Source organism: Carassius auratus, unplaced genomic scaffold (assembly GCF_003368295.1).
Source record: "Carassius auratus strain Wakin unplaced genomic scaffold, ASM336829v1 scaf_tig00217448, whole genome shotgun sequence".
NCBI classification, from domain to species: domain Eukaryota; kingdom Metazoa; phylum Chordata; class Actinopteri; order Cypriniformes; family Cyprinidae; genus Carassius; species Carassius auratus.
Genome location: NW_020529076.1, coordinates 83,270 through 110,652, shown reverse-complemented (window position 1 = coordinate 110,652; position 27,383 = coordinate 83,270). Strand labels below are relative to the sequence as shown.

Sequence of the window (27,383 nt, the reverse complement as noted above, 5' to 3'; positions counted from 1 at the left end):
TTCAAACTAATGCAGAAGGATATTTGATTACAAATTATATATTTATGAAACCATTAACTGTTTGTTTCCTTTATGACAGTCAGAGGAAAAGCATGAACAGAAAATTTGCTGTACACGAGTATGAGGTGAGATGATTAATGCACCACACACACACACACACACATACACACTCACCAAAATAAAAATAAAAAAACAATATGTATATATATTCTCCCTCATTCCGTGTAGAACAATGATCCCAGTATAAGCACATATATGACTCTAGATCTCAAGTCCAGTTCTTCTGATGTGTACAACACACTCACAGTAAGTAAAATCTCAAAAACTACAGCACAATCATGCATGTGCAAAATAATTTGTGCATTAAAAAGTGATTTAATCTATTAAATAATCAATTTGTCTTTCACATAGTCTGTCCATCCCAGAGCTGCTGTTCATCAGTTGGGCTCTTCTGAATATCAGAATCAGACAGTAAGTATACGATCCAGAGGTCACCTCAATTTATCATCAGTAGTCAATGGATATTAAATAGTCTTTTCCTTCTGTTCTATTATGGATTATATGAGTTATTGGTATTTGTGCTGCAACAGTATGTCTTAAATACTTACAGCAGAGAATCAGTGTATATATTTCCAGTAGCTAGTTGCTTTACTTACTTCCAGTGTGCAAGAGAAACTTTGAGAAATCTCTTGAAAACACTAGTTTGGACATTTTTAAATGAAAATGGTGTTTATAAATTTATCTGGATCAATGTAGATGTAGTCTGAGGCTGTCAACACCAGACGTGAGAAAGCAATTTGTATTTATTATTTAAATGTATTATTTTTTTTCAGTGTTAGGTCATCACTAGAATCACATTTGATAAATGATATGTAAAAATTGATAGCCTGAATGCACTGTAAGTCGCTTTGGATAAAAGCGTCTGCTAAATGCATAAATTAAATGTGTGGTGCTGTAGAGCTGAGGAAAACACTGTAATATCAAGATGACATTAACTCAAAAGACGATACATGCGGTTCCTTGTTCTGACTCTTGTTCGTTTATTTAACAGGTATGCAGCAGCAACCAAAACATCTTGTATCAACTGTATTAGTCACACACAACACTGACAGGAATTTCACAGTTCATGCATTACCATAAATACTATAATACTCTCTGACTGTCATTACAAACACAGGCATAGTTTTGAAGATTCTGATTAGTGACATATGTTGAGACACTGTCAGTGGGCTCTGATTCATTGCAGAGGTTGGTATTCTGGATGGGGTTATTTCCTGTGCCACCCACCTCTGCTGCCCACTAGATCCTGTCAGTTCTCTTTTGTCCTTTTTTCTCTCAAGAGTGTTGAAGAATAAGCTGTCTGCCTGTGGTCAATGTGATGAAATATAATCTTACTCAATATACGTTTTAAATTCTTCTGAACATGTTTCCAGGAACCCAGTTTTATAATTTTTTGTTTCCTTTATATCTTTGCAATGCAAAAACAAGTAAAACTGTGAAAATGTCAATCTGTGATTCAATGATCAATCTTTCTTTTTTTTAAGCATTTTATATTTAATTATAAATAAATGCCTTTGGATCATTGTATGATGTCTATAGCTTCTTGTGTGGGCAGCACCCACGGAAAGTAAGAAACATTTCTGTCTGCATGGGCATTTTAAAATACTGTGTTAATCATGTGAAATCAATTTAACACCTGCTGGACATCAGACTCTTCAGAACACATTAACAGTTAATCTGTTAATATTAATATGTGAATAATATATGGTTAATATTTCAGTTTCCATTTCAGACACTTTATTTATTCCATAAGTGCCATTCACAAGGCATGTGGACTGACTTAATATCACTGGTGTCAAAAGTATTTACATTCATTACTCAAGTAGAAGTATATATACTAGGGTTTAAAAAGACTTTTGAAGAAGTTGAAGTATAAACTCAAGCTTTTTACTCAAGTAAAAGTGTAAAAGTACTGGTTTCAAAACAACTTAAAGTATAAAAGTAAAAGTAATGTATGAAAAAAAAAATCCATTGAGAACAAAAGCTTGGGCCGCACGACTGGGGCCTATTGTGCACTACCCCACCTCCTCAAAAAAACATTTTTTTTCTAAAGGCCATAGGCCATAATGACTATAATGTTATTTTAAAATGTCCATTTTGAAAAATTTGGGATGCACAAGGTTACCTGTTTCAGCCGCATATATGCCCATTGAAAATGAACGCACTTTAGTACAATGCAAATACATTAAAGAACTAGAGATATGATGACTAGTTGCCTATAAGTATTGTTATGGTGCAAAAAGTCAAACTTCATCAATAACCTTTAATGGAATGTAAATGTACATCCAAGCTTAGCCGCAGGAATCTGCGAGGGCAAAGGACAAGGACATTTTTGTACCCAGGGCAGGCTTAGTAACAGTTACCCTTATATGGTTGTCTATTTACAATAAACATTAGTGCATTCAAAATGAATGATTAATCCAAGTGATTAATCAAAAAATAAAAATGTAAAATAACGCATAATCCTGATACCTTCTTGATTTATACCTTCCTGTATTCGCTACACACATCTGCTGTGTCCGGTGTGTAACGAGTTACAAAGTTGGTATAGCCTACTTATCACAACATTGTCAATTAGTGGCCAAAGAGTGTAAAACAAGCAGATATATTACAGTCTGTAATATATCTGCATATTGGTTGGTCCCTCTTTGACCACCAGGTGGTATTGTGAGCAAATGAAGCCTCCAAAAATGAACCCTTTTGTAAAACTCTTGGCTGGAAATAGTGATGGCAAGATGAAGCCTCATGAGCCAAGTGGTTCACAAAAGGGTTAATTTCTGGAAACTTAATTTGCTCACAATACCATCTGGTGGCCAACAAATGTAAAACAAGCAGATATATTACAGACAGAGGTGTAAAGTCCAGGGGTCAGTAAGTAAAGTTCCTGCCATATTTTTGCTCCACCGATGAACTCAGCAGCTGATTTCACCAGAGGAGGAACCAAGTCATTCCTTCCAATCACAATTGCAGAATTGCAGAGAATAGTTGAGTCTCAGGTTCAGGAATCTAAAAAAAAAAAAAAAAAAAAAAAAAATACACACAAAAAAATGTTAAACAGCACCTACATCACCACATGTTGTTTAGGAGGGTTTCAAGAAAAATTATCCTAGCTCATCCAAAAACAAACTCCTGCATATTCAGTTATCAGACACGACTGGAACTTCAAATGGGACTTGCTTCTATGGTGAGATAAAACTAAAAAAAATGCTTTTTAGAAGCAAACACTCAAGATGGGTTTGGTGAACATAGAGATAAAAGTACCCCATGTGTACAATGAAATATACTGCTGTATTTTTTATGTTGTGGGCCTATATTTGTCATGGAGGTCCTAGACATCTTGTTTAGACACATGTCATTTTTGATTCTATCAAATACCAACAGATAAAAAATCAGTAAGAGACAGACTCTTATAATGGGCCATGTTTAGATCTTCCAACAGTAATCCAAAAACAAACCTCAAAAACAACACAGAAGTGGGTCACTGAGCACAAAACCAAGCTTCTGCTATAGCCATTCCAGTCCTCTGACCTGAACCCTACAGAAAATGAGAGGAGTGAACTGAAGAGAAGAAGCACCAACATGGAGCTGGGAATCTAAAGGGTCTGGAGTGATTCTGGATGAAGGAATGGTCTCTCATCTCTTGCCCGGTGTTCTCTAACCTTATCAGGCATTATAGGAGAAAATTTTGACCTGTTAAACTGTCAAAAGGAGGATTCAAAAAGTATAGAATAAAAGGGGGCCGTTAATTGTGGCCAATGTGTATTAGAGAAAAACATTTATTTCATAATGATATTCCCCCCATTTGAAATTCTTATTATCCAATGAATAAAGAATTCTTAATTTAGACACACAGACATCAAGAATCAGCGTGAGCATCACAAAAGCATGTTGTAGCCAATAAAAACTCATCCATGCCTCTCATCATGCATTGCGACATGAATAAATTATGAATTGTCTTTGTAACTACTTTTATTCTTACTATTTTCTTTTATTTTTGCTGTTTTTATGTGACACTTTAGTAGCTTGATTTATGATGTTCAGAGGTGATCTGTTTATCTGAATATGCTGTTTATCACAGTTGTTGAGATTCATAAGCTGATTCTTGATGTCTGTGTGTTCCTAAAGAAAAGATTCCTTAAAAAAAAAAAAAAAAAATTCTAAAGACCCTTACAAAATGTATAAACATTTACAACCAATAAAGGGATAATAACTCAGAGAAAATACTCTAAATGAGTTCAGTGATTTGAGAAGCACCCAGCTGCAGCCTGCAGATTCATAGACATACATGAAAAGAAATCCAATAGTTGGTGTAGGACGGAGTATGTTGTTTAAAAAGCTAAAAGCGCTGTACAGTTTTACAAAGGCTTCATTATAATGCACAGAAGATTAAAGAAAGATAGAAAAATTATGAATTTTATATATTTTTTTGAAAATTTGATTATTTCAAGTCATTACAGTATGAGAAAGGAAATGAAAAAGATGTATCAATATTGTTTTAATTTGTATCTTGACAAGACAATAACACTGTAAAGCCCGACAAGAAACTTAACTCAAACCGTTTGAGTAAACAGATATCCTTAAAAACCTGACAAATTAGTGTACTCAAACCGTTTGAGGAAACCGATTGCCTTAAACCATTTAAGTACTCTGAACTTAATTCAGTTGAGTTCACTGAAAGAAAATGTACATTGCAATTAAATAATGAAGTGATTAAATGAGTGATAATTGAGCATTAGTGATGAACACCTGCTGTTAACAAAACAGAATTAATGAAGAAAAGAGAGAAAGGAACTTCAGCTGACTTCAGACACAGTGGGGGAAGTCGTGGCCTAATGGTTAGAGGGTTGGACTCCCAATCGAAGGGTTGTGAGTTCGAGTCTCGGGCTGGCAGGAATTGTGGGTGGGGGTAGTGCATGAACAGCTCTCTCTCCACCTTCAATACCACGACTTAGGTGCCCTTGAGCAAGGCATCGAACCCCCAACTGCTCCCCGGGCGCTGCAGCATAAATGGCTGCCCACTGCTCTGGGTGTGTGCTCACAGTGTGTGTGTGTGTTCACTGCTCTGTGTGTGTGCATTTTGGATGGGTTAAATGCAGAGCACAAATTCTGAGTATGGGTCACCATACTTGGCTGAATGTCACTTTCACTTTCACTTTCACAGCCTCACGAAAACCTGACAAGTTATGTTAACTCAAACCGTTTGAGGAAACCGATTGCCTTAAACAATTTAAGTTTTAAAACTAACAGTTATGAGCAGAGGTGGGAAGTCCAGGGGCCAAATTCAAGAACCGAGGAGCTGATGATACTGTGCATGTGTGATTCAGCGTGAAGCAGACCGACACACAGAGCGTCTGAACCGAACTGATTCTTTTGGTGATTGATTCTGAACTGATTCTGTGCTAATGTTATGGGTGCGGGTAAACCGAAGGCTTGAATCAAGGGCAATCATCGCCAATGATCTCATTACATCGAACGCAAAAGAACCGGTGAACCGTTTTCTTCAACCGGTTTATTGAATCGAACTGTCCGAAAGAACTACTGGTGATCCTAAAACCGATTAGTCAATCTTTCGTTCATTATCAGGCTCAGCTCCAGATCAGCTGTATGTCATGTGGGTTAACTGAGACCTGTTCTGAGGAGCATCACTTTATTGACAGCTACACTGCACAATTCAATGGAAACCCTTAAATCAGATTACCTCATAAAGACTGTAACTTTAATGTTTGATCTTCAGAGAAAAGTTGTTCTACTTGAATCACGTGACTGTACCAGACTGCTGCAGATTAATTTAGGCATCGAAAGTGTTGCCATAGAAATGCACAGTTCCCGGTCCAAGGACATGAACAGATCGAACAAGTTGAACATGGTGTGAACACAGCATATGATTTTTAGTATTTGACAACAGCATTATCTAACTGACTTGATAATGTCTTTATCAATCTGTTTATTACTTTGTTAGGATGCAGCTGACAAGACAGACTCCAGTAAGAATCCACATCTAACCCATCTAGAGCTTGAGCTAAAACTTTGTAATGGATGAACCGACTGAAAAATAGAATTTAAATTAATTGACTTTCTCCAACAAGAAAAATATAATTTTGTGCTAAGTTTTATAAAATAGTTTTCGTAGGCATAGAAAATATTGTAAAGGCCAAGTTGTTTATTTTTCATTGGCTCAAGTTATAAAATATAGATATCATTTTTCTTTTTTTAATTGGATTAATGAAACATATTTTTCAGTGCATGATTGCTGGATTAGCTGGGCAATCTGTGGCAGTTGTGGCCTAATAGTTAGAGAGTTGTACTTGTTGTACTGCTGTGTGTGTGCACTTGGATGGGTTAAATGCAAAGCACCAATTCTGAGTATGGGTTACAGTACTTGGCAAATGTCAAGACTTTCACTTTCAGCTGGCTAGCAAGGTAAGTTTCAGTTAAGTTTGCACCAATCCTGGGTTTTAGGTACCATGGAAGTGGCTTGGCTTTTAACAGCATTCATTGCCATGTTGACTTGTACTCCATGCTCATTAAAAGTGTAGCTGTTTTATTGTCTGCTTCTCTGAAATAATGACAGAACTGTATAGAAGTGCACCACAAAAAAAAAGGAGGCTAAGCATGCACTATGCATAGATAATATAAACCTGTGTCTAAAGAGCTGCTGATGGTCGCTAACTAATGATTAATGGACAGCTGCTGAAAGACACTGCAATGAGTAAATACAACTTCATCTGCTTCTGAGATATATTTGACTAACGGAGGCGATTCTGAAGTCATCAGGACGGTTTGGTTCCTCTAAATGTGATGAAGTTCACTAGAGGTGGTCATTTGGTCAAATTATTTTGTTACTATTCTCTATAAACCGGTTTCTCTGACTTCTCTGTGTGTGTAAGAGAGAAGCAATCAGTGTTATTGAGATTTTACATTAACAAAACTATTTATCTATCTTGCTTTATGTTAGTTTGGTTGTATAAACATGAATGAACTTGAATGTATTCTATAACTATTGAAACTAAACAGTTCAGTAGTTTTAACCCTGAAAACCTCATCATTGTTTGCTTGATAGCAAAGTCATATAATATCTCTGTTATGTTCTGTGTGTGAAAGAACAGATGAAAGCAGTCTTACCTGTCCACAGGTGAATGATGCTCTCAGGTGTGTGGGATGAAGTCCCAAAAGTCATCAGACTGAAGTATCTGCTGAGGGCGGGGCTTAAACGCAAACACCATCATCGGCAGATGTTCAGATCTATCTTTCTGTCTATATGTCTGTCTGTCTGTCCATTTGCCTAAAAGAAGATCTCCTTGAAAGGTGTTTTTTTTTTTTTTTTTTTTTTATGCCACAAACCAAGGGACTTACTCGGAAAGAGGAAGTTAAATCATACTGGTTTACCATGATGTGATGCAGACTGTGTGTGTGTGTGTGTCCTGATCTCATTATTTATCATTCAGGCTGGAGCACGGTAAGACAGACTTTTGATATGTATATGTTGTTGTTGTTGTTTTTTTTGGTCCCAAAGTCTCTGTTTTTGTTATTTTTTTCAACCACATTATCAGTTGTTCGTATGATACTGTACAATTATCCAGTAAAAATCAGTGTCTGAGCCAGGTTTTATGTAGGTAAAATCTTCAGTCAAGATGAAATGTAAATGATAAAAAAGCATAAAAAAATAAATTAACTGATCATTGTTCACTTCTTGATTGATGGCAAATATTTACTTCACTATTTGTGGCCCTGGACCACAAAATTAGTCTTAAGTGTCAATTGTTTGACATTTAGATGGTGTGTTAGGAGGACATTATTAGGCTCGAGATACAACTATTTTAGAATCTAGAATATGATGGTGCAAAAAATATCTAAATATTAGTTACTATAAATCACCTTTAAAATTGTCCAAATTAAGTTCTTAGCTATGCATATTACTAATCAAAAATTTAGCTTTAATATATATATGGTAGGAAATGTACAATATATTTTAATGGAACATGATCTTTACTTAATATCCTAATGATTTTTGGCATGAATGAAAAATCAATAATTTTGACCGATACATTGTTTTTTTTTTTTTTTGGCTTTTGCTAAAAATATACCCCAGAGACTTAAGACTGGTTTTGTGCTCCAGGGGCATGTTTGGTTAGTTTATTAAAGTTGTAAACATAAAAAACGTAATGTTTATATTTTCATTCTCTATGATTGAAGATCCAGAAAAAATAAAAGTGCCTGTATTTAAAGTAACGTATACATTTTATCGTCCGAAATTTAATGGATACAGGCGGCTGGGTTGATCCTTCCTGAACACAAACGGTTTTTCCAGCCATGATGGAAATTATGCCATAAATGATCTAATTTTAAATTTCTACTGCATATTTGTTGCAGTTGTATTGCTGAAAATTGTCGGAATGGCTGCTACTATTTTGATCTTCCTGCTCATGATTCATGGTGAGTCACTGCAACTGCTCACTCTGTAGACATTGCGTAGATTCATTTTGCAATCATTGATTTAAAAAAAAAATATATATAGATATATATATATATATATATATATATATATATATATATATATATATATATATATATATATATATATACATTTCTTTTTTTTCTTTTTTTCTTTTTTCAAGTATTTCATGTGAACCTGAGGATAAAATACACATTAAATTATATATTTTGATTATATATTAAAGCCTTAAATTAATATAAGCTGTGCTCTTTATGAATTATTTGTTTCAGGGGTTTCTAGTGCTGGTTGGGGTGTGAATTACAGACATTCACACATCTGTGCACTAAAGAACTCATCAGTGACATTCTACTGCACTTATACATACCCTACTGGAGATGAGATCAAGAAAGTGTTCTGGACCAAAACACTTTTTAAAGATGGAAATAAAGAATCAAGTGAAGAAGAAGTGGAACATACAGATCTGTCTGAGGACCCTGAATACAGTCAGAGGCTTCAGTATTTGGGAGATAAACAGAAGAACTGCACCATCAGACTGAGTCATGTGACACAGAAGGATTCACACATGTACTATTTCAGATTCATCACTGATGATGATGAAAGCCAGGGACAGACAAGTGATCCAGGAGTCTCTCTTACTGTCACAGGTGACTTTGATGAGGTTTCACTCTTCTTCTGTGCATTATGTTGAATAATAATCAGTGTATGACAGCAGCACTAGATATAATGTGTGTGTTGTGTTCAGATCTTCAGGTGGAGTCTCCTGAGACAGTGACAGAGGGAGATTCAGTCAGTCTGACATGTAACAGCAGCTGCGCTCTGACTGACAGAGCAACATTCATCTGGTACAGAAACTCACAGCCATTAACTGAGAGAAGAGACAGAAACAATAAACTCCTGCTGCAGTCAGTCAGAAGAGAGGATGCAGGCAGATACAGCTGTGCTCTACAGGAACACACTTACATCTCTCCTGCTGTTCAGCTCAATGTCATGTGTGAGTATGGATTCATTAGTACTTAAACACACACACACACACACACACACACACACACTGTAAAAATTGTGCCGTTAAATAACAGTAATTTATTGACAGCAGGGGTGCCAGTAAAGTACTGTTAATTTACAGTTTTCAACCATTAATTTACCACTCTTTTTTTTTTTTTTACAATATTTTACCGTAAATTCTACCATGGAAATTAACTCCACTCCCACTGCTTCAAACAGTTCAAGTTTAAAAGCTAGCATTCCTACGATGTTAGTACTATGAACATATTTCATTTGAGTCCACTGAGAAGGAATATTTCTTAATATAAAAATGCAAACACTTAATGTGTAGTAGTAAAGAAACTAAATGCATGACTTTAACTCAAATCACTGCAGCTCATTGTCATCTACACCACACATGTATGTGCTGAAGTACTTAACACAGAGATCATCACTGTATCAGCGACTCCACATTTACTGTCTTTATATAAAGCAGCAGAAGATCAGAATTTGTGGCTCATCATTGACTGAAGCACAGGCTCTACTCTCCAGCACAATGGTGAACCACAAAACTACATTAAACTAACAGATCTCTCTTGTGCAAACACACATTAATACAGTCGAGTTCAGTATTTACTCTCATTATCAGTGTATGACTTTGCATACCTTTTTTTTCTATGGATGTTCACAAATATTTTAGTTTTTTTTTTTCTTTTTTTTTTTTCATTTGTTAAATCTGACATTTACATTTTACAGTATATTACTGTTTTTTCCTTGACTTAACGGCAACAAACTGTAGAAAAACACTTTTTTTGCTGGCAACCATTAATTTACGGCAAGAAACAGTAGAAAAACAGTTATTTACTGGCAGCAGGGGTGCCAGTAAATAACTGTTTTTCTACAGTTTGTTTCCTGTAAATTAATTACAGTTTATTACTGTTAAATTATGTTTCATGCTGTTTTTTCTTCCTCTTAAATCTTTAACCCTTTAAACCCCACAACAAAATCCTCAGTTTTAAATGAACACTTATAATGTGTACACACTACAGAGTGTTTGAGTAACACTGAATCAGTGAAGTTAATGAGATGATTCTGTGATTAATTGATGATTGAGCATTAGTGATGAACACCTGCTATTAACAAACAGAATTACTAAAGGAAAAAGAAACACAAGGAATACAACTGACTTGAGCCACTGCCTTAGATGAAATCAACTGAAATAAAATAATTCATAAAATCTCTCAAGATCTGATTAAACAACTCCTATAACAGCTTCACCAGATTCACATTACTGACCAGACTGACTTTATTTCTGTCGGATGTCTACAGAACATCTTATTGAGAGTTAAATAGGTTTAGGTGTTTTTTTTTTTTTTTTTTTTTTTCACTACCATGATGGAGATCAGTGTTTACTTTAGTTGGGCTCTTGAACGTGACTTTTCAACAACTTCGTTTTTTTTTTACATGCTGTAACAATGCATTTTTGGAACCTGTTATAGCGGAAAAAAAGTCAACAGAAGGAAAAAAAATCTGGTATTGTTGTTCATAGATTGACAACAACAAACACTCTATTATTTCTGATCCAATCCCAATCCCTTCTCTTACTGATACTACAGCAAAAAAAGAAACACTGCTGTGCCTTAAGTTAAGACTGTTAAGAAAATTTCACTCATAAAAAAAACCTTTGCTGAAATTTAGACAGAAACATCAATAATCAGCGTATGAATCACAACAATGGTGACAATCCACAAAATAAATAAACAGATAAGTTCTGAACTTCACAAAATATGCTACTAAAACTTAAGACAAAATCAAAATTATAAGCACATAACAATTCAAGAAAACAAGTGAACAATTCAGCATCATAATTTATTCACGCCGCAATGCATGCTGGGAGTCATGGATGAGTTTTATCCTGTGCTGGTACCCAGCATGCATTGCATCATAAACCTTTTGATTATCACCATTGTTGAGATTCATATGCTGATTGTTGATTTCTCTCTTTGAGTATTGCGGACACCGCTTCCCAAAATATTTAAAACTCAAACTGTTGTTAAAAAATATGTTCAGATTATCTCATTACGGTTCATTCTCATAAAATTAAAGAAACAAAAACATTTGTGTAATTCACTCAAATATTTCAACACCAAACTAATATTTGACTACTATAGCAACACTTAAAGTCAGTCTAGTAGATCATGCCTGACAGAAACAGCCATAATCACTTTATTATCAAAATTAACATTGCTGTAACAGATGTACCACAAAGATACAAATACAGCAATGAAACAAAATTTAAAGTACAAAAGTCAAGGGTCAGGAGCCCAACTAAAGCAAACACTGATCTCCACAATGGTGACACTAAACGAAACTAACATTATCATCTTCATCTCTGTAATTCTCAATAAGATCTTTTGATCTCTGATCGGAAAGAAATAAAGTCAGTCTGGTTAGTAATGAGTGAAGTTGGTAAAGCTGTTGATTGTATAAATCTTCAGTTGATTTCATCTAAGGCTGTGGCTGAAGTCAGTTGTAGCTCTTGTGTTTGTTTTGTTTCTCATTTCTTCAGTGATTCTGCTTGTTAACAGCAGCTGTTGATCAGTGTCTGAATTCACTCATTAATTTTCAATCTCTCTGTCAGGTGGACTATATTAGTAAACTCATGTAGGGAATAGTGAATGAGGGTGTTGAAACACAGCCGCTGAGTGTCGACTTTGAACGTTGTTAATTTACGATATATAGCAGCAGGCTACCTTCTTGAAAACGATGAATATTACCCAGAATGCACTGTTTTAATGAAAAACAGTATGTTACTGTCGAAATTTGATTGTTTTTTTACAGCGATTTTTAACAGTGCACACACAAAACCACCAACTGGATATTGTGTTCAAAAAAGATTATTTAAACTGTGCCCTCTTTAGATCCACCAAAGATTGTATCAGTGTCCATCAGTTCATCTGGTGAAATAGTGGAGGGAGATTCAGTGACTCTGATCTGCAGCAGTGATTCAAACCCTCCTGCAGAAATCAGATGGTTTAAGGGAAGAAAGATTGTAGGATCTGGAAGAATCTACAGCATCTCAAAAATCAGCTCTGATCACAGTGGAGAATACAAGTGCAAGTCCAGAAATAAACATGGAGAGAAATACTCTGAAGCTGTGACTTTAAATGTTATGTGTGAGTTAAAGATAGTTCAGTAACAGTGACATTTAATCCTTTGTCACCTCAGTTTTATCATTATTGATAATGATATTTATATTTTAGACCCTCCAAAAACAATCTCAGTGTTCATAAATGGATCTGCTGAAATAGTGGAGGGAGATTCAGTGACTCTGATCTGCAGCAGTGACTCAAACCCTCCTGCTCTGAACTTCAGCTGGTTTAAGGAGAATCAAAGCTCCTCTGTTGGATCTGGACAGAGTTTCAGTGCACTACAGAGTGGACGCTTCTACTGTGAAGCTCACAATCAACACGGATCTCAGAGATCAGATGCTGTTACTGTCACTGTTAAAGGTAGAGCAGCTCATTTACTTACATTAATCCTTCTGAATTGAGTCAAACTGATCAATTCTCTCAATCTTTCATCTCGTCTCAGTACTATACTGGAAAATATCTCAGACAGCCATTGTAGTACCACTTTGTGGAATTGTAGCTGCTGTCATCATTGGATTACTAACCTGGTGAGAGTCAGAGTTTTCTTTTTCATGTTAGTTATGTGGTTTAATTTTGTGTGATCTTAATATATATGATAATTTTATTTTATTTATTTATTTATTTTTTTCGAGCAGCTGTGTAAAAAGAAACATCCTGCAGTCTGAGGTCAGTCAGTTTCACTACAATATGGGCTCAAATACACACTTTGCCCAATAGGGGCGCTGAAGGGAAATATAATGTAATTAAAAATGAATGAGGAAAATATAGCAAATGACTCATTTACAAATAACTCATAGAGATTACATCATGATTCAGATAAATTATTGACATGTTTGTAATCATTAAAGCACTGGATTTTCGTTAAATCACTCAAATGCACAACTAAACACCAACATAGGTTTACTGATGGTTTTTATAATGTATGCCATTCTTACTTTACTTGTATATGTTTTCATTTTATTACTCTGATTTTCCACTCTTCTGTCGTTGACTGCTGATGGCAAAACTACTGGATATTTTTCCTATTCTTTTCAGTCCCTCAAGAACAATTATGATGACATAGGCACACTATCTGATTCTAGTCTGTTCTCATATGTGTATGAGAATGTGGAGGTGAGTGTACAGCTTCTTATTCAAGCCAAGACAATATCACTATATTTCAAGACCAGTTGTTTTGTCCTTTTTCTCCTGGTTCTCATATCTCTCTCTCTCTCTCTCTCTCTCTCTCTCTCTCTCTCTCTCCTCCTCCTCCTCTCATGAAGGCTGTTCATCCTTACAGTAAAACACTTGATCCTAAAATAAACATCCCTCTGTATGAGAATGTTACAATTTATGAGAATCTTCCAATTGTGAGTCAATAGAAAATATTATCATGCTATTAAATATCTTACTCTGTAATCTACACTAATGAGCCATTACATTAGAACCATCTCTAGTGAGGAGGTGTTGATTCAACGAGGTGGTGATAGATTTCCTAGGGCAGTGGTTCCCAACCTGGGAATATGCTTGTGGTAGGGCTTGGTGCTAACGTAAATGGCAATTAGAGTGATATAATTTTACTCTATAAAATAATAAGAGTTTGATAAATGTTTTATATAATGTTTAAGTGCAAATGCAGGTCAAAACAGCGCTATTCATTTGAAACTTGCCACATGGACCATTTATCCTCTCGTCCACCCTTACAATAATTAACAATAGTTTTATTACAAATAAAACCAAAAAACCATGGTGACTAGTTAAACCATGTTAACCACATATTAACCATAGTTTTGAAATACTGTAACTGTAGTTTAACCATGATATTTGTAACCCTGGAGCACAAAACCTTAAGTCGCTGGGGTATATTTGTAGCAACAACAAAAAATACATTTAATGGGTCAAATCTTGGCCAAATATTGTCCTATTCTAACAAACCGTGCATAAAATGGAAAGCTTACTTATTCAGCTTCCTGATGATGTAAAAATGGACCCTTATAACTGGTTTTGTGGTCCAGGGTCACATTTGTGATGAAACTGTAAGTTATAATACATAATAATATATAAAAATAATTAATAAGCCAAAAAAAAAAAAAAACATGGTAACTACAGTTTTACTTTAAAACATGGTTAATTTTTGTAAGGGTCAAAGTTCAAATGGCAGTGCAGCTGATACATTAACTCACAAGATGAAACAGCACTGACAAACAAAAAACTGTGTGGTACAATACAAGGCTTTCCCATCTACAATCACAATCATTTACCATGGATTTACTAAGAATTTGCCATTCACAGCTACCTTGCACAACCTTGCACCCCAAAGAGATGGGGAAGGTGTGGCCTAATGGTTAGAGAGTTGGACTTATAATGCAGAGGTTGTGAGTTTGAGTCTTGGGCCAGCAGGGATTGTAGGTGGGGGGCTGTGAATATACTCTATCAATACCACTGAGATGCCCTTGAGCAAGGTACTGATCCCCCAAATTGCTCCCTGGGTGCCGCAGCATAAATGGCTGCCCACTGCTCCAGGGGTGTGTTTGTGTGCACACACTTGTGATTGGTTAAATGCAGAGCACAAATTCTGAGACTGGGTCAACATTCTTGGCCATGTCACTTTTTCAATTTAAGAGTCCATATTAATTAATCTGTTTCAAATAAATTCACAAAACAACACAAAGTGGAGTCTTAAATCAGTGAGGGTGATTTACAAAATCCTATTTCTTCTTAAAAAGAGAAAAATAAAATATTGGGTTCATACAATCCTGAGATTGAGAGAGGAAGGTATTAAAGAACAGCAGGATTATCACAGGCGATTCAAAGTTTACTTCAGGATGTCAGTGGCTCAGTTTGATGCTTTGCTACCGATACTGTAGCCAGATATTAAAAAGAAGACAACCAATTTCTCTGAACTCAGTGTGCAAGGATCTTCTCAGTGTGAGAAGTGGATCAACTTGTCAGACGCCACTTTGGATTTTGACTTTCGCTTGTATGGTGGCTCTGGATTGTCATATATACAGTCTCCAAAATGCTTCAAGAGACAGATTGGATGATGATGAGATCATTTCTCGGGCTGTTGTCTGACTCCTTGTGCAAACAAAAATCTCACTGGATTATTACAATTAACAGCAAAATGAATGGTTGAAAATGTAAAATGATATTTGCTATGACACACTACAACAAAATACTTAAAACCATTTGTAGCTTGTATATATATATATATATATATATATATATATATATATATATATATATATATATATATATATATATATACATATACATATGGACATAATGTAATGGCTCATCAGTGTACACCACTGCAGTATTCTGACTGACTATAATAATTACATGATTGATATTATAGTCTGATTGACTATAATAATAATCTCTTTTTTGTCTCATTGGTGCAGCCTAACAGGAATATGCTGTAGTGGACGATGGGACACACCAAAATATGTTACAGCCTTAATGCGTTTCTGTGTGGTGGAACCCTGGATGATTGACAGGAGTGTCTGATGATGCTTTACTGGAGAATTATGAACTAATTTACGACAATGGATGCATGTGGAAGTCAAAAGCTTGTTGCCAGCTAATAATATCATCATGGGAATATGTTGTTGCTTTAAGCAGTGTATCTTGTTTGACTTTACTTACTTATAAATAATATATATATATATATATATAATTATATATATATATATATATATATATATATATATATATTTTTTTTTTTTTACATTTAACTTTTTTGATTCATCTTTCATTCAATAAATTATTGGTCTTGATACTTGTAGTGTTATTTAACATTTAAATCACATTTCACACAAAAATGTGTTCAAAATGTGAATTCGTCCAGTGCAATGCTCTATTGTCACAATCCAATTGATGCCAGTGACTAAAATAAAGTATTGTTCTATGCTTTATTCTTGTTTGATATGCAATTTCACTCTGAAATACATCACAATATGGAATTGAAGCTAGTCAATCAGGGTATCTTCCGTCCATTTCAAATCCGTTTTCAATTAAAAAACAGAAAACGAAAGACTCAAGAGGATTCAAGTGAGAGAACATGAATTCAATAACGAGAAATAGAAAAAAGGCTCGTTTATTCGTTATTCCATCTAGGTTAACAAACGGAAAACGAGTTTTTGACTTGATTTCTCATTTTGTCGTTTGGGGATTAAAAAACGGTTTATGGCTTCAATATTTAATTTGCACTTGTGGGCGGAGCTGAAACGCTCCTTTCATCTGATTGGTCGAATCGCTCCGCCTTCAGCTCGGTCTCTACATTCTTTCAGGCAGAATAAGAGTCTTATAGGAGTAATGTCTGAAACCACCGCTTACTGTTAATTAACATAATATTTGAGTCAGATGTTGCTGGACACATAATTAGTGCTGCTGTGGCTTGCAAGTCACCCCTTTAAATTATTTCTAGGTTATAGTATTGTATGAATATTGTCCCACTGTAAATACAGTGCAAATAGTTCTGTCTCCTTGGATAAAAGTGAAGTGGAAATAAAAATCAATAATAGACTGAACAGTTCCATGATAATATGTCTGTAACATTTACCACTCTCATCTTTTAAGTCTAAAGGCACTAGGTAGGTGTATGCGACATTAATAATTAATTGTGGAAATTAATATAGTAAAATTTATTAAATAAATTAGAATTTTTAATTTTATTACATACTAAATTGAATGATGTTTCTCTTTTAGTCTTCTTTGTTGGCCTTGAGAAAGCCAACATATATTTGAACATAATTATTATTATCTATTATGAGAATAATTGAATGTAATGTTTCACCAAATTCAGCTCAGATCTTCAGACTCGTCTGACTCGTTGCTGTAACTGGTCAGACTTTGTCCTTCTCAAAAAATCCTAGTGACTTTCATTATCTGAGCAATGAAGGTCTTACACTTAATGTCCACTAGAGGGGGACAGGATTTCTATTTACGTAAGTTTAAATGACAAATAAAAACAATACCATGAATATGCCATATCTGTGTAACACAGGTTCTTCAATGATAAATGGGGTGGGAGGGGGGTATACCTTATCTCAATGATAGCAGGAGTGTGGTGGGGTGCGAGGTCTGTTTTGACCAATGGATGGAGACCTCAAGGCAGTGGCCTAAATGCTGATCTGAAGATTTTGTCTTTACAGTTTACATTGTACTTACTGAAGTACACCTCTGCATGTAGACACCCAACTGTACAAAGTCATTTATAGATTTAAAACCCAGTCCTGGTTTTAAATCATGTTCTGCAGAGTTCAGTTCCAACACACTTGCTTGGAAATTGCTACTGATCCTGAAGACCTTGCTTAGCTTAGGTGTGTTTATTTGGGGTAGCTAAACTTTGAGGACACTGGCCATCCAGGAGGAGGACTGAGAGTCCTAACATTAGCTCTTTACATTCACTGCATGTGATTTATCAACACAGAGTACATCTTAAAATGTACAGCTCATGAAAAATAAAAGTTCTAGATGGACAAACATTGAATGCATAAACCAGTGTGAATAAAAATATCTTTAAATACATTTGGAGGTAGGTTGAAAAAGCCAGAATGGGAAGTTTTAAGTACAGCTTGAAGTGTGAAGTTTATTCTTGTACACAGATATGGCATATTCATGGTAGTACACATGAAATTCATGTATTTATTTGTCATTTAAACTTACGTAAATAGAAATCCTGTCTCCCCCTCAAGTGGACATTAAGTGTAAGACCTTCATTGCTCAGATAATGAAAGTCACTAGGATTTTTTGAGAAGGACAAAGTCTTACCAGTTACAGCAACGAGTCAGACGAGTCTGAAGATCTGAGCTGAATTTGGTGAAACATTAAAATTTTTGTCGTTGTCAATTACTCTCATAATAAATGATAATAATGTTCAAATATATGTCGGCTTTCTCAAGGCCAACAAAGAAGACTAAAAGAAAAACATCATTCAATTTAGTATGTAATAAAACTAATATTACTAATTTATTTCATAAATTGAACTATATTAATTTTCCCATTTAATTATTAATGTCGCATACACCTACCTAGTGCCTTTAGACTTAAAAGACGATAGTGGTAAATGTTACAGACATATTATCATGGAACTGTTCAGTTCAGTCTATTACTAATTTTATTTCCACTTCACTTTTATCCAAGAAAACAGAACTAACTGCACTGTATTTACAGTGGGACAATATTCATACAATACTATAACCTAGAAATTATTTAAAGGGGTCACTTGCAAGTCACAGCAGCACAAATTATGTGTCCAGCTACATCTGACTCAAATATTATGTTAATTAACAGTGAGCGGTGGTTTCAGACATTACTCCTATAAGACTCTTATTCTGAAAGAATGAAAGACCAAGTTGAAGGCAGAACGGTTCGACCAATCAGACGAAACCAGCGTTTCAGCTCCGCCCACAAGTGCGAATGAAATATTGAAGCCATAAACTTTTTTTTAATCCCCAAACGACAAAATGAGAAATCAAGTCAAAAACTCGTTTTCCGTTTTCTGTTTTTTTAATTGAAAACGGATTTGGAATGGACGGAAGATACCCTGATTCTAGTTGCACCTTCATTTTAAAATGAATTCAAAATGTAAAAAAAAAAATAGGTAATCACTGGATCTTTACCTTTTGCTGGTCAAGATGAATCAAATTCCCTGTCAAAGAAAGCTGTTTACACTGCTGCCATATTTGTAAAAATCTCAAAAGCTGCTGGTCTCATAAATGTTGTTTCTTACACTTAAATAGTGTTTAAAAAATCATTTATTTTAGGATTGTTCCACCAGTACATTTGTACAGTCCTGAATATGCAACTGTTTTTATGAAAACCAGAGCTTCTAACAATATGGCTATAGTGATGCAATGAGTTTGCCAACTTCTGAGCGGCTCTTTTGTTTAGAAGGCGGGACTTCCATTAGCTGCCATACTGAGATAAAAGGCCTCATGTTTTATTCCGACAGTTCCTCTTCCTGAGTATGGTGCTCTTTAGTTTCACACAGTTCACCAAAGAATGATGCGGCTTTAAAAATGTTCACACTTACCTCAGTAAAAAGGAAACTGTATGGGTGACAATATACAGAGAAAGATGACACTTCTGAGAACAAAACCACTAACAGGCTAAAAGTGTATAGACACTATCTAGCTTCATTATCAGTGCATTGTAAGTTCTTTGTTTATTTAATTTACATTACTTTGAGTTTTATCAAATGCACAGTTATGCAGAATATTGCATATTTTAGTCACAACCAATGTAATGCTTTCCAGTGTTTTACAGTCTGGTGCACACCATGATAGCTAGTCTACTTATTCAAAATAAAGTCAGTTATTAAAACAGTTTTTTTTTTTTTCTTTTTTCACTGTCTCTTAAGAGCAGGTTCATTGTTATCGTTGTTTGCATGCAACTGATTAACTGGTTATATTTCCAAGTGTGAAAACATTATGAGTATCTTTATGGACTAACATCAAGTTTCTTAGATGCTGAACTCTGTTTCTGGTTTTAGCTGAGGTGTTAAATTTAGTCATGTGGCATTTAGAGTGTGAAATCACCAACGCTAGTTTTATCCGGATCATTTATACTGCTATCACCGGTCATGAGTGTTGATGAAACGGGTAAGAACGTGTTTTTTTATCATTCTGTCAAATATCTTACGTAATGGAGATTGTTTGGGGCTAGTTGTAACAGAGCTGCAGTGGTGGAGCTAGAGTTGTAAATTTGGGTTGGCAAAGGCTACGTTAGGGGTTTCATAGATCATAACAGGAAAGCAGTGTTTTACCCCAACCTGCCATAAAAAAGCATGAGTAAATCATATGATTGCATACTTCACATTATCCCACATTAGTTACATACATACTGTAGCTTCAAACGTTAGGCTGATGAAACATGTGGCAACTTTTGGAGCAATTTTGGGCAACTTTTTTTGATCAATGTTGCTTGGGCACTTTCCCATTAAGAAAAGGTAACAAATTTCTATCTGGATATACATGTAGGTCATATATCTCTGATCTCCTTCTGTTCCACTGTAATGCCTCCAGGGAACTTCGATCAACTAGTAGTCCTCAGTTCACTGTTCCAAGGACATGCTTGAAATCAAAAGGAGGTCGATCCTTGAACAAGTTGCCAGGGTATATAAGAACTGCAAAAACATATGCTGATTTTAAGTCTCTTCTTAAAACTTATTTATTTACTGTTGCATATGGACATAAGTAAGCAGAGTGGCATAACTGTAGTTTACTAGGGTATATGTTGCTGTATTCTCTGTTCACTTGTATTTTGGTATATGCTTACATTTTACAACAACTGTTGTTTCTAAATTTCTAAATTTAAATATGACTGACTGGATCATTTAGATTTAGTTCATGAACCTGTGTCTCACCTGGTTTCCCTTTGCCGGTAACATTAATCAAAGTTGCCCTGCAACATTACTCAAAATTTTGAAAATGTTATTCAGGAAACCTAAAACTTCAACTTCAAACAGAGCAGATAGCTTCAGCCTGGAGTGAGAATTAAGAAATAATTAACAAGCTTGCATATAATTGTTGTCTCCATTTTTCTAAACTAAATTATGCAGGGAATCCTATTGTTAATTTTGAAAGTAACAACTGATTTGCATACAAATATCATATATACACACTCACCTATAGGATTATTAGGAACACCTGTTCAATTTCTCATTAATGCAATTAACTCATCAACCAATCACATGGCAGTTGCTTCAATGTATTTAGGGGTGTGGTCCTGGTCAAGACAATCTCCTGAACTCCAAACTGAATGTCAGAATGGGAAAGAAAGGTGATTTAAGCAATTTTGAGTGTGGCATGGTTGTTGGTGCCAGACAGGCCGGTCTGAGTATTTCACAATCTGCTCAGTTACTGGGATTTTAACGCACAACCATTTCTAGGGTTTTACAAAGAATGGTGTGAAAAGGGAAAAACACCCAGTATGCGGAAGTCCTGAGGGCGAAAATGTCTTGTTGATGCTAGAGGTCAGAGGATAATGGGCCGACTGATTCAAGCTGATAGAAGAGCAACTTTGACTGAAATAACCACTCGTTACAACCGAGGTATGCAGCAAAGCATTTGTGAAGCCACAAAACACACAACCTTGAGGCGGATGGGCTACAACAGCAAAAGACCCCACCGGGTACCACTCATCTCCACTACAAATAGGAAAGAGAGGCTACAATTTGCACGAGCTTGCCAAAATTGGACCGTTGAAGACTGGAAAAATGTTGCCTGGTCTGATGAGTCTCGATCTCTGTTGAGACATTCAGATGGTAGAGTCAGAATGTGGCGTAAACAGAATGAGGACATGGATCCATCATGCCTTGTTACCACTGTGCAGGCTGCTGGTGTTGGTGTAATGGTGTGGGGGATGTTTTCTTTGCACACTTTAGGCCCCTTAGTGGCAATTGGGCATCGTTTAAATGCCACAGCCTACCTGAGAATTGTTTCTGACCATGTCCATCCCTTTATGACCACCATGTACCCATCCTCTGATGGCTACTTCCAGCAGGATAATGCACCATGTCACAAAGCTCGAATAATTTCAAATTGGTTTCTTGAACATGACAATGAGTTCACTGTACTAAAATGGCCCCCACAGTCACCAGATCTCAACCCAATAGAGCATCTTTAGGATGTGGTGGAACAGGAGCTTCATGCCCTGGATGTGCATCCCACAAATCACCATCAACTGCAAGATGCTATCCTATCAATATGGGCCAACATTTCTAAAGATTGCTTTCAGCACCTTGTTGAATCAAATGCCACAAAGAATTAAGGCAGTTCTGGAGGCGAAAGGGGGTCAAACACAGTATTAGTATGATGTTCCTAATAATCCTTTAGGTGAGTATGTATATATATATATATATATATATATATATATATATATATATATATATATATATATATATATATATATATATACTAGGGCTGGCAATGTAACACATTAATCAGATTAATTAATTATAGAGAAAAATAACTTAGAAGCAAACTTGTCAAAACCGTTAAAAGGCTCAAGAGCCCACATGAAGCAAATACTGACCACAATTATGTTGACAAAGTTATTTTTTTATTTTCCTCCCAACTGATTTCATCCACGGCTGTGCTTAAAGTCAGGAGGAGAAGAACAGAAGCAGTTAATATGCCTATGAGAGTTTAGGTAGGATAACTGTATTGCATGACTGCATTTAACAGCTAATAGAAAGTTTTGCTGTCCCTCTTAAAAACGTTTATTTACCGCACTGCATAAGAAAAATACATAATAACTGTAATAAATTCTCAGCCAAGCGGGGCGAAGGGCGGATTATTCGAAATCGTGGGGGATAAGTCAGTACTGTCATGAGACGAGACCTCCGAAAGCTCCTATAACTGACGAGCTGGGACGTGAAAACTGCACACACAGTGAAAATACCGCCAAATCCAGGACTGGCAGCCGGTGAGAACTTGAATAAGAAGACGCCGATATAGCGGTTGATACAGGACCAGTTTGTGGCGCAGGAAATCTCTCTGTGCTCCGCCCAGCGTGGAGAAATTCCATGACCTACTTTTCTTTAACTGATATTTACTCAACGGTTTCGTGTTAAATGTGTTTCTGTGTACCAAATATCTACGTTATTATGACACTGGCATGTTAATTTGCTTATATTTGTTTGTATTTTACCAAATAAGGGGTTACACTCTAAAACATCAAGAGTACAAAACATACACACACACACACACAGAGACACAAACGCAAACACAGACTTACTGACAACACTCTCACATATAAACTTGTGTGACTGTAATGGCAAAATTGAGCCATAACTCAAATAAGACATCGAAATAATATATACATATATATATATATATATATATATAGTGCAAATACATTAAAGAGTCGTGTTCAATTTCTGTAAGAAATAAGATTAAATAGCAACAAATAAGAACCTGATCATGTGATATTAAGTTGAAATAGCCTGTTCTGAGGAAATTTCAGTCAGATAATGTTATACGCACAAAGAAAATTTTGGATTTGGTACTTGTTGAAGTCACTAACAATAAAACTTACAATAAAACCAGTAGATTTGCAAACTATGAAAGACAGGAATTTGGACAAACGGCTTGCCTGACATCACTTTTCCTCTAGATATTTGTTATGATTTACGGAGTATACAAGTTCATGCTGCCTTGAAATTTAAGCTTGGTCAACTTGAAATATGAAGTTAGTGAAAACTAAACTTAAGATTTTAAGGCAGAAACAGTAACTCTTTTTTATACTCTGCGACTGCGCTAATGAGTTGGAGACTGAAGTTTTCATTATATTTAAGAAGAGGTCATGGTTGCATCGTTGCATGGCATAATTTTGGTCATTATTTGTATTTATGGAGTGCCAACATCACAGAGATGTGCTGCCTAAAGCTTCCTGCTAAGGAATAGCTGTGGTAATATTCAACAGACTTTCATACCCAAGACTTGGCAATTGTGAAATTGTGTATCTATACAGAAAGAGGTATTTAAATGTGTGACAACTAGCCCCAGTGTATACACTGTAGACACTAGCAATGCACTGAACTCAGTTAAGGAGCTTTATAACAGTTTCTGAACATGAAATGACAAATTTGTTTCATGCTGACTTTAAAGCTGAAAAACATGTGCATTTATTGTAGGTGTTGCTATGATGATGTCAGTCAGAATGGCTCCTCCTCTTTCTCTGATCTTTCTGCTCGTGATTCACAGTGAGTCTCTGCAACAGAAACACTTTTTTTTTTTTTGCACACTGCATTTTAATGCACAAGCTGCTGCTAATTTATTCAGTGTGGTTTTTATTAAGGGGCTTATAGTGAGAAAGAGCATGTGGATTACATCCCTCTACACATCTGCGCTCTAAAGAACTCGTCAGTGATAATGAGCTGCAGTTTTACATACCCTACTGGACGTGAGATCATTAAAGTGTTCTGGACCAAAACAAAAGATAAAAATGCTGATTATGAGTATCCAAATCTTGCTGATGACTCTGAATACAGTCAGAGGCTTCAGTATCTGGGAGATAAACAGAAGAACTGCACCATCAGACTGAGTCATGTGACACAGAAGGATTCACACATGTACTATTTCAGATTCATCACTGATCTAACTAATGTGAAATGGCTTGGTGTTCCAGGAGTGACTCTGACTGTCACAGGTGACTTTGATGAGGTTTCACTCTTCTTCTGTGCATTATGTTGAATAATAACCAGTGTATGACAGCAGTACTAGATATAATGTGTGTGTTGTGTTCAGATCTTCAGGTGGAGTCTCCTGAGACAGTGACAGAGGGAGAATCAGTCCGTATGTCATGTAAAAGCAGCTGCGCTCTGACTGACAGAGCAACATTCATCTGGTACAGAAACTCACAGCCATTAACTGAGAGAAGAGACAGAAACAATCAACTCCAGCTGCAGTCAGTCAGAAGAGAGGATGCAGGCAGATACAGCTGTGGTGTACAGGAACACACTTACATCTCTCCTGCTGTTCAGCTCAATGTCACCTGTGAGTACAGATTCATTAGTTCTCTTTAATAACTTATTAAGTTCATGTTTGGAGCTACACTTCATATTTTTGTCCTCTTAAGACCCACCAAAGAATGTCACAGTGTTCATAAATGGATCTGGTGAAATAGTGGAAGGAGATTCAGTGACTCTGATCTGCAACAGTGACTCAAACCCTCCTGCTCTGAACTTCAGCTGGTTTAAAGGAGAAATGTTTGTAGGATCTGGAAGAATCTACAGCATCTCAAACATCAGTTCTGATGATAGTAAAAAATACAAGTGCAAGTCCATCAATGAACATGGAGAGAAACACTCTGATGCTGTGAATTTAAATGTCATGTGTGAGTTAATCATAAAAAAGATAATTCTCTGTTTGACCCAGCCCTCTTTAGTTTATATTTTAGGTTTGTGTCAGCATCTTAATTAATTTGGTGATTGTTATTAGACCCTCCCAGAAGTGTCACAGTGTCCATCATTCAGTCTGGTCAGTTTTTGGAAGGAGATTCGGTGACTCTGATCTGCAGCAGTGACTCAAACCCTCCTGCTCTGAACTTCAGCTGGTTTAAGGAGAATCAAAGCTCCTCTGTTGGATCTGGACAGAGTTTCAGTGCACTACAGAGTGGACGCTTCTACTGTGAAGCTCACAATCAACACGGATCTCAGAGATCAGATGCTGTTACTGTCACTGTTAAAGGTAGAGCATCTAATTTACTCTTTCTTAAGTAAGCAAATCAATCTGTTCTAGTGTTTTACTCTTGTCTCTGTTGCAGGACATCTGATGACATTACACATATCTATGGTTTGTGTAGCTTGTGGAGCTGCAGTTTTCATCATCATGATGCTGATTTTGTACGATATGTTTGTATGGTAATATGCAATGTCTGTAAATGATTGAAAGAGAGCTACTTACTCAGGTATTGAATAAGGAAGGCTGAAGCTCTGTTCATTGCTGGGGTAAACAATCTGGTTACTTAAAATAACCTTGGCTCCCCTACGGTTATTGGAATGAGAACTGTGTTTACCACACTATGGGGAAACTCAGTTTTCTCTGAATACTGGATTATAACTCTTCTGTTTAAATTAGATTAAGCCTTAAAGTTTTGCATAATTAAGGACATGGCCACTTGAGTGACAGGTCTATTGCCTGCTTGTTGAGATAAGTGGGCGTGGTTTTAGAAAGTAGGCACTTCAGCTCCACCCACATCCAGCCTGGACGCACAGTGGCACATTGCCAAAATGGTAACGACCAGCTCCGCCCACTTTGGCCTGCAAATATGCCCTTCAAAACCTCTGTGTGACGTCATGTACACTATGTCCATGTTTTAGGGTGCCTTCACATCTGTAGACCGGTTCATTTGCTCCAAACCAAGAGCAAACAATTATGTATTGTAGCATTTTTCAGCTTTTTTGGTTCCTTTTCACACCACACTGATTGCTTCGGTCCGAACCAGTTGAAACGAACCAAAATGCAGTCACATGACAACATCCACATCACTCATTGGCCATGACTTATTTTCTAAACTTCTTTTCAATTGGTCAGAATTTCTAATGCACTGCAAACAGCGAGTGGGCATCGCTCGTAACTTCAAGCGGAGGCGTGCATTAATTCTTCTTAACTCTGACATGCTCATGGTCATCTGACCAAATTTCTATGAGGCTCCGCTGCCATGCTAAAGTGCAAACTGTCAACAAAGACTTCCTCCTCCCATAATGCACAGCGCAGCTGACTTCGTTTGAAAGCGTACCGAGACCACCTCTTCAAGCAGGTCTCGGTACGGTTGTTTGAGCACACCTGAGTGCGATTCCTGCTTTCACTCCTGCCCAAACGAACCGCACCACAGCAACGTGAGACTTCTCTTCTCTCATTAGTCCATCAGTCTCTCCCTGGGCTTGCCAAGTATACCACATACTCACAGTGCTCATCAAAGGTGTGCAGGAATGGCCTGCATGTGCCACATTTGCAAATGGCACTAGAAATATGATACACAAATATGAACAAATCAGGCTCCATTATTCACAGAAAACTGATTTTCCGATTTTTAAATGTAATGTGAGTGAACTGTACAAAAAGGGAACCGTGTAGATGCACCAGATTTCATCACATTCAAAACAGCCCACCCAATAAAGAAATGTCACTGGTTCAAAATCATAACTTAAGACAAGTTCTGATTGGCTGTAATTGTGTTGGTCTTTGCAGATGGTTAAAAAACAGAAATTGTGCACACAATGCTCAGGTGAGAAAAAAAATAAA

The 27,383-nt window shown here is 36.2% G+C and overlaps 1 protein-coding gene across 1 annotated transcript; it reads left to right on the top strand.

Annotated features, from left to right (window-relative positions):
* The first annotated feature begins 92 nt into the window (after positions 1-92).
* On the top strand, positions 93-26,003 carry LOC113101016 (B-cell receptor CD22-like). Its single transcript, XM_026265509.1, has 13 exons — positions 93-125; positions 229-306; positions 412-471; positions 5,795-5,926; positions 6,020-6,044; positions 8,431-8,493; positions 8,785-9,159; positions 9,258-9,506; positions 12,418-12,672; positions 12,760-13,008; positions 25,216-25,473; positions 25,578-25,826; positions 25,903-26,003. Exons 1-13 carry the CDS (start codon positions 93-95, stop codon positions 26,001-26,003), a joined length of 2,127 nt encoding a protein of 708 aa, XP_026121294.1.
* Positions 26,004-27,383: the final 1,380 nt, after the last annotated feature.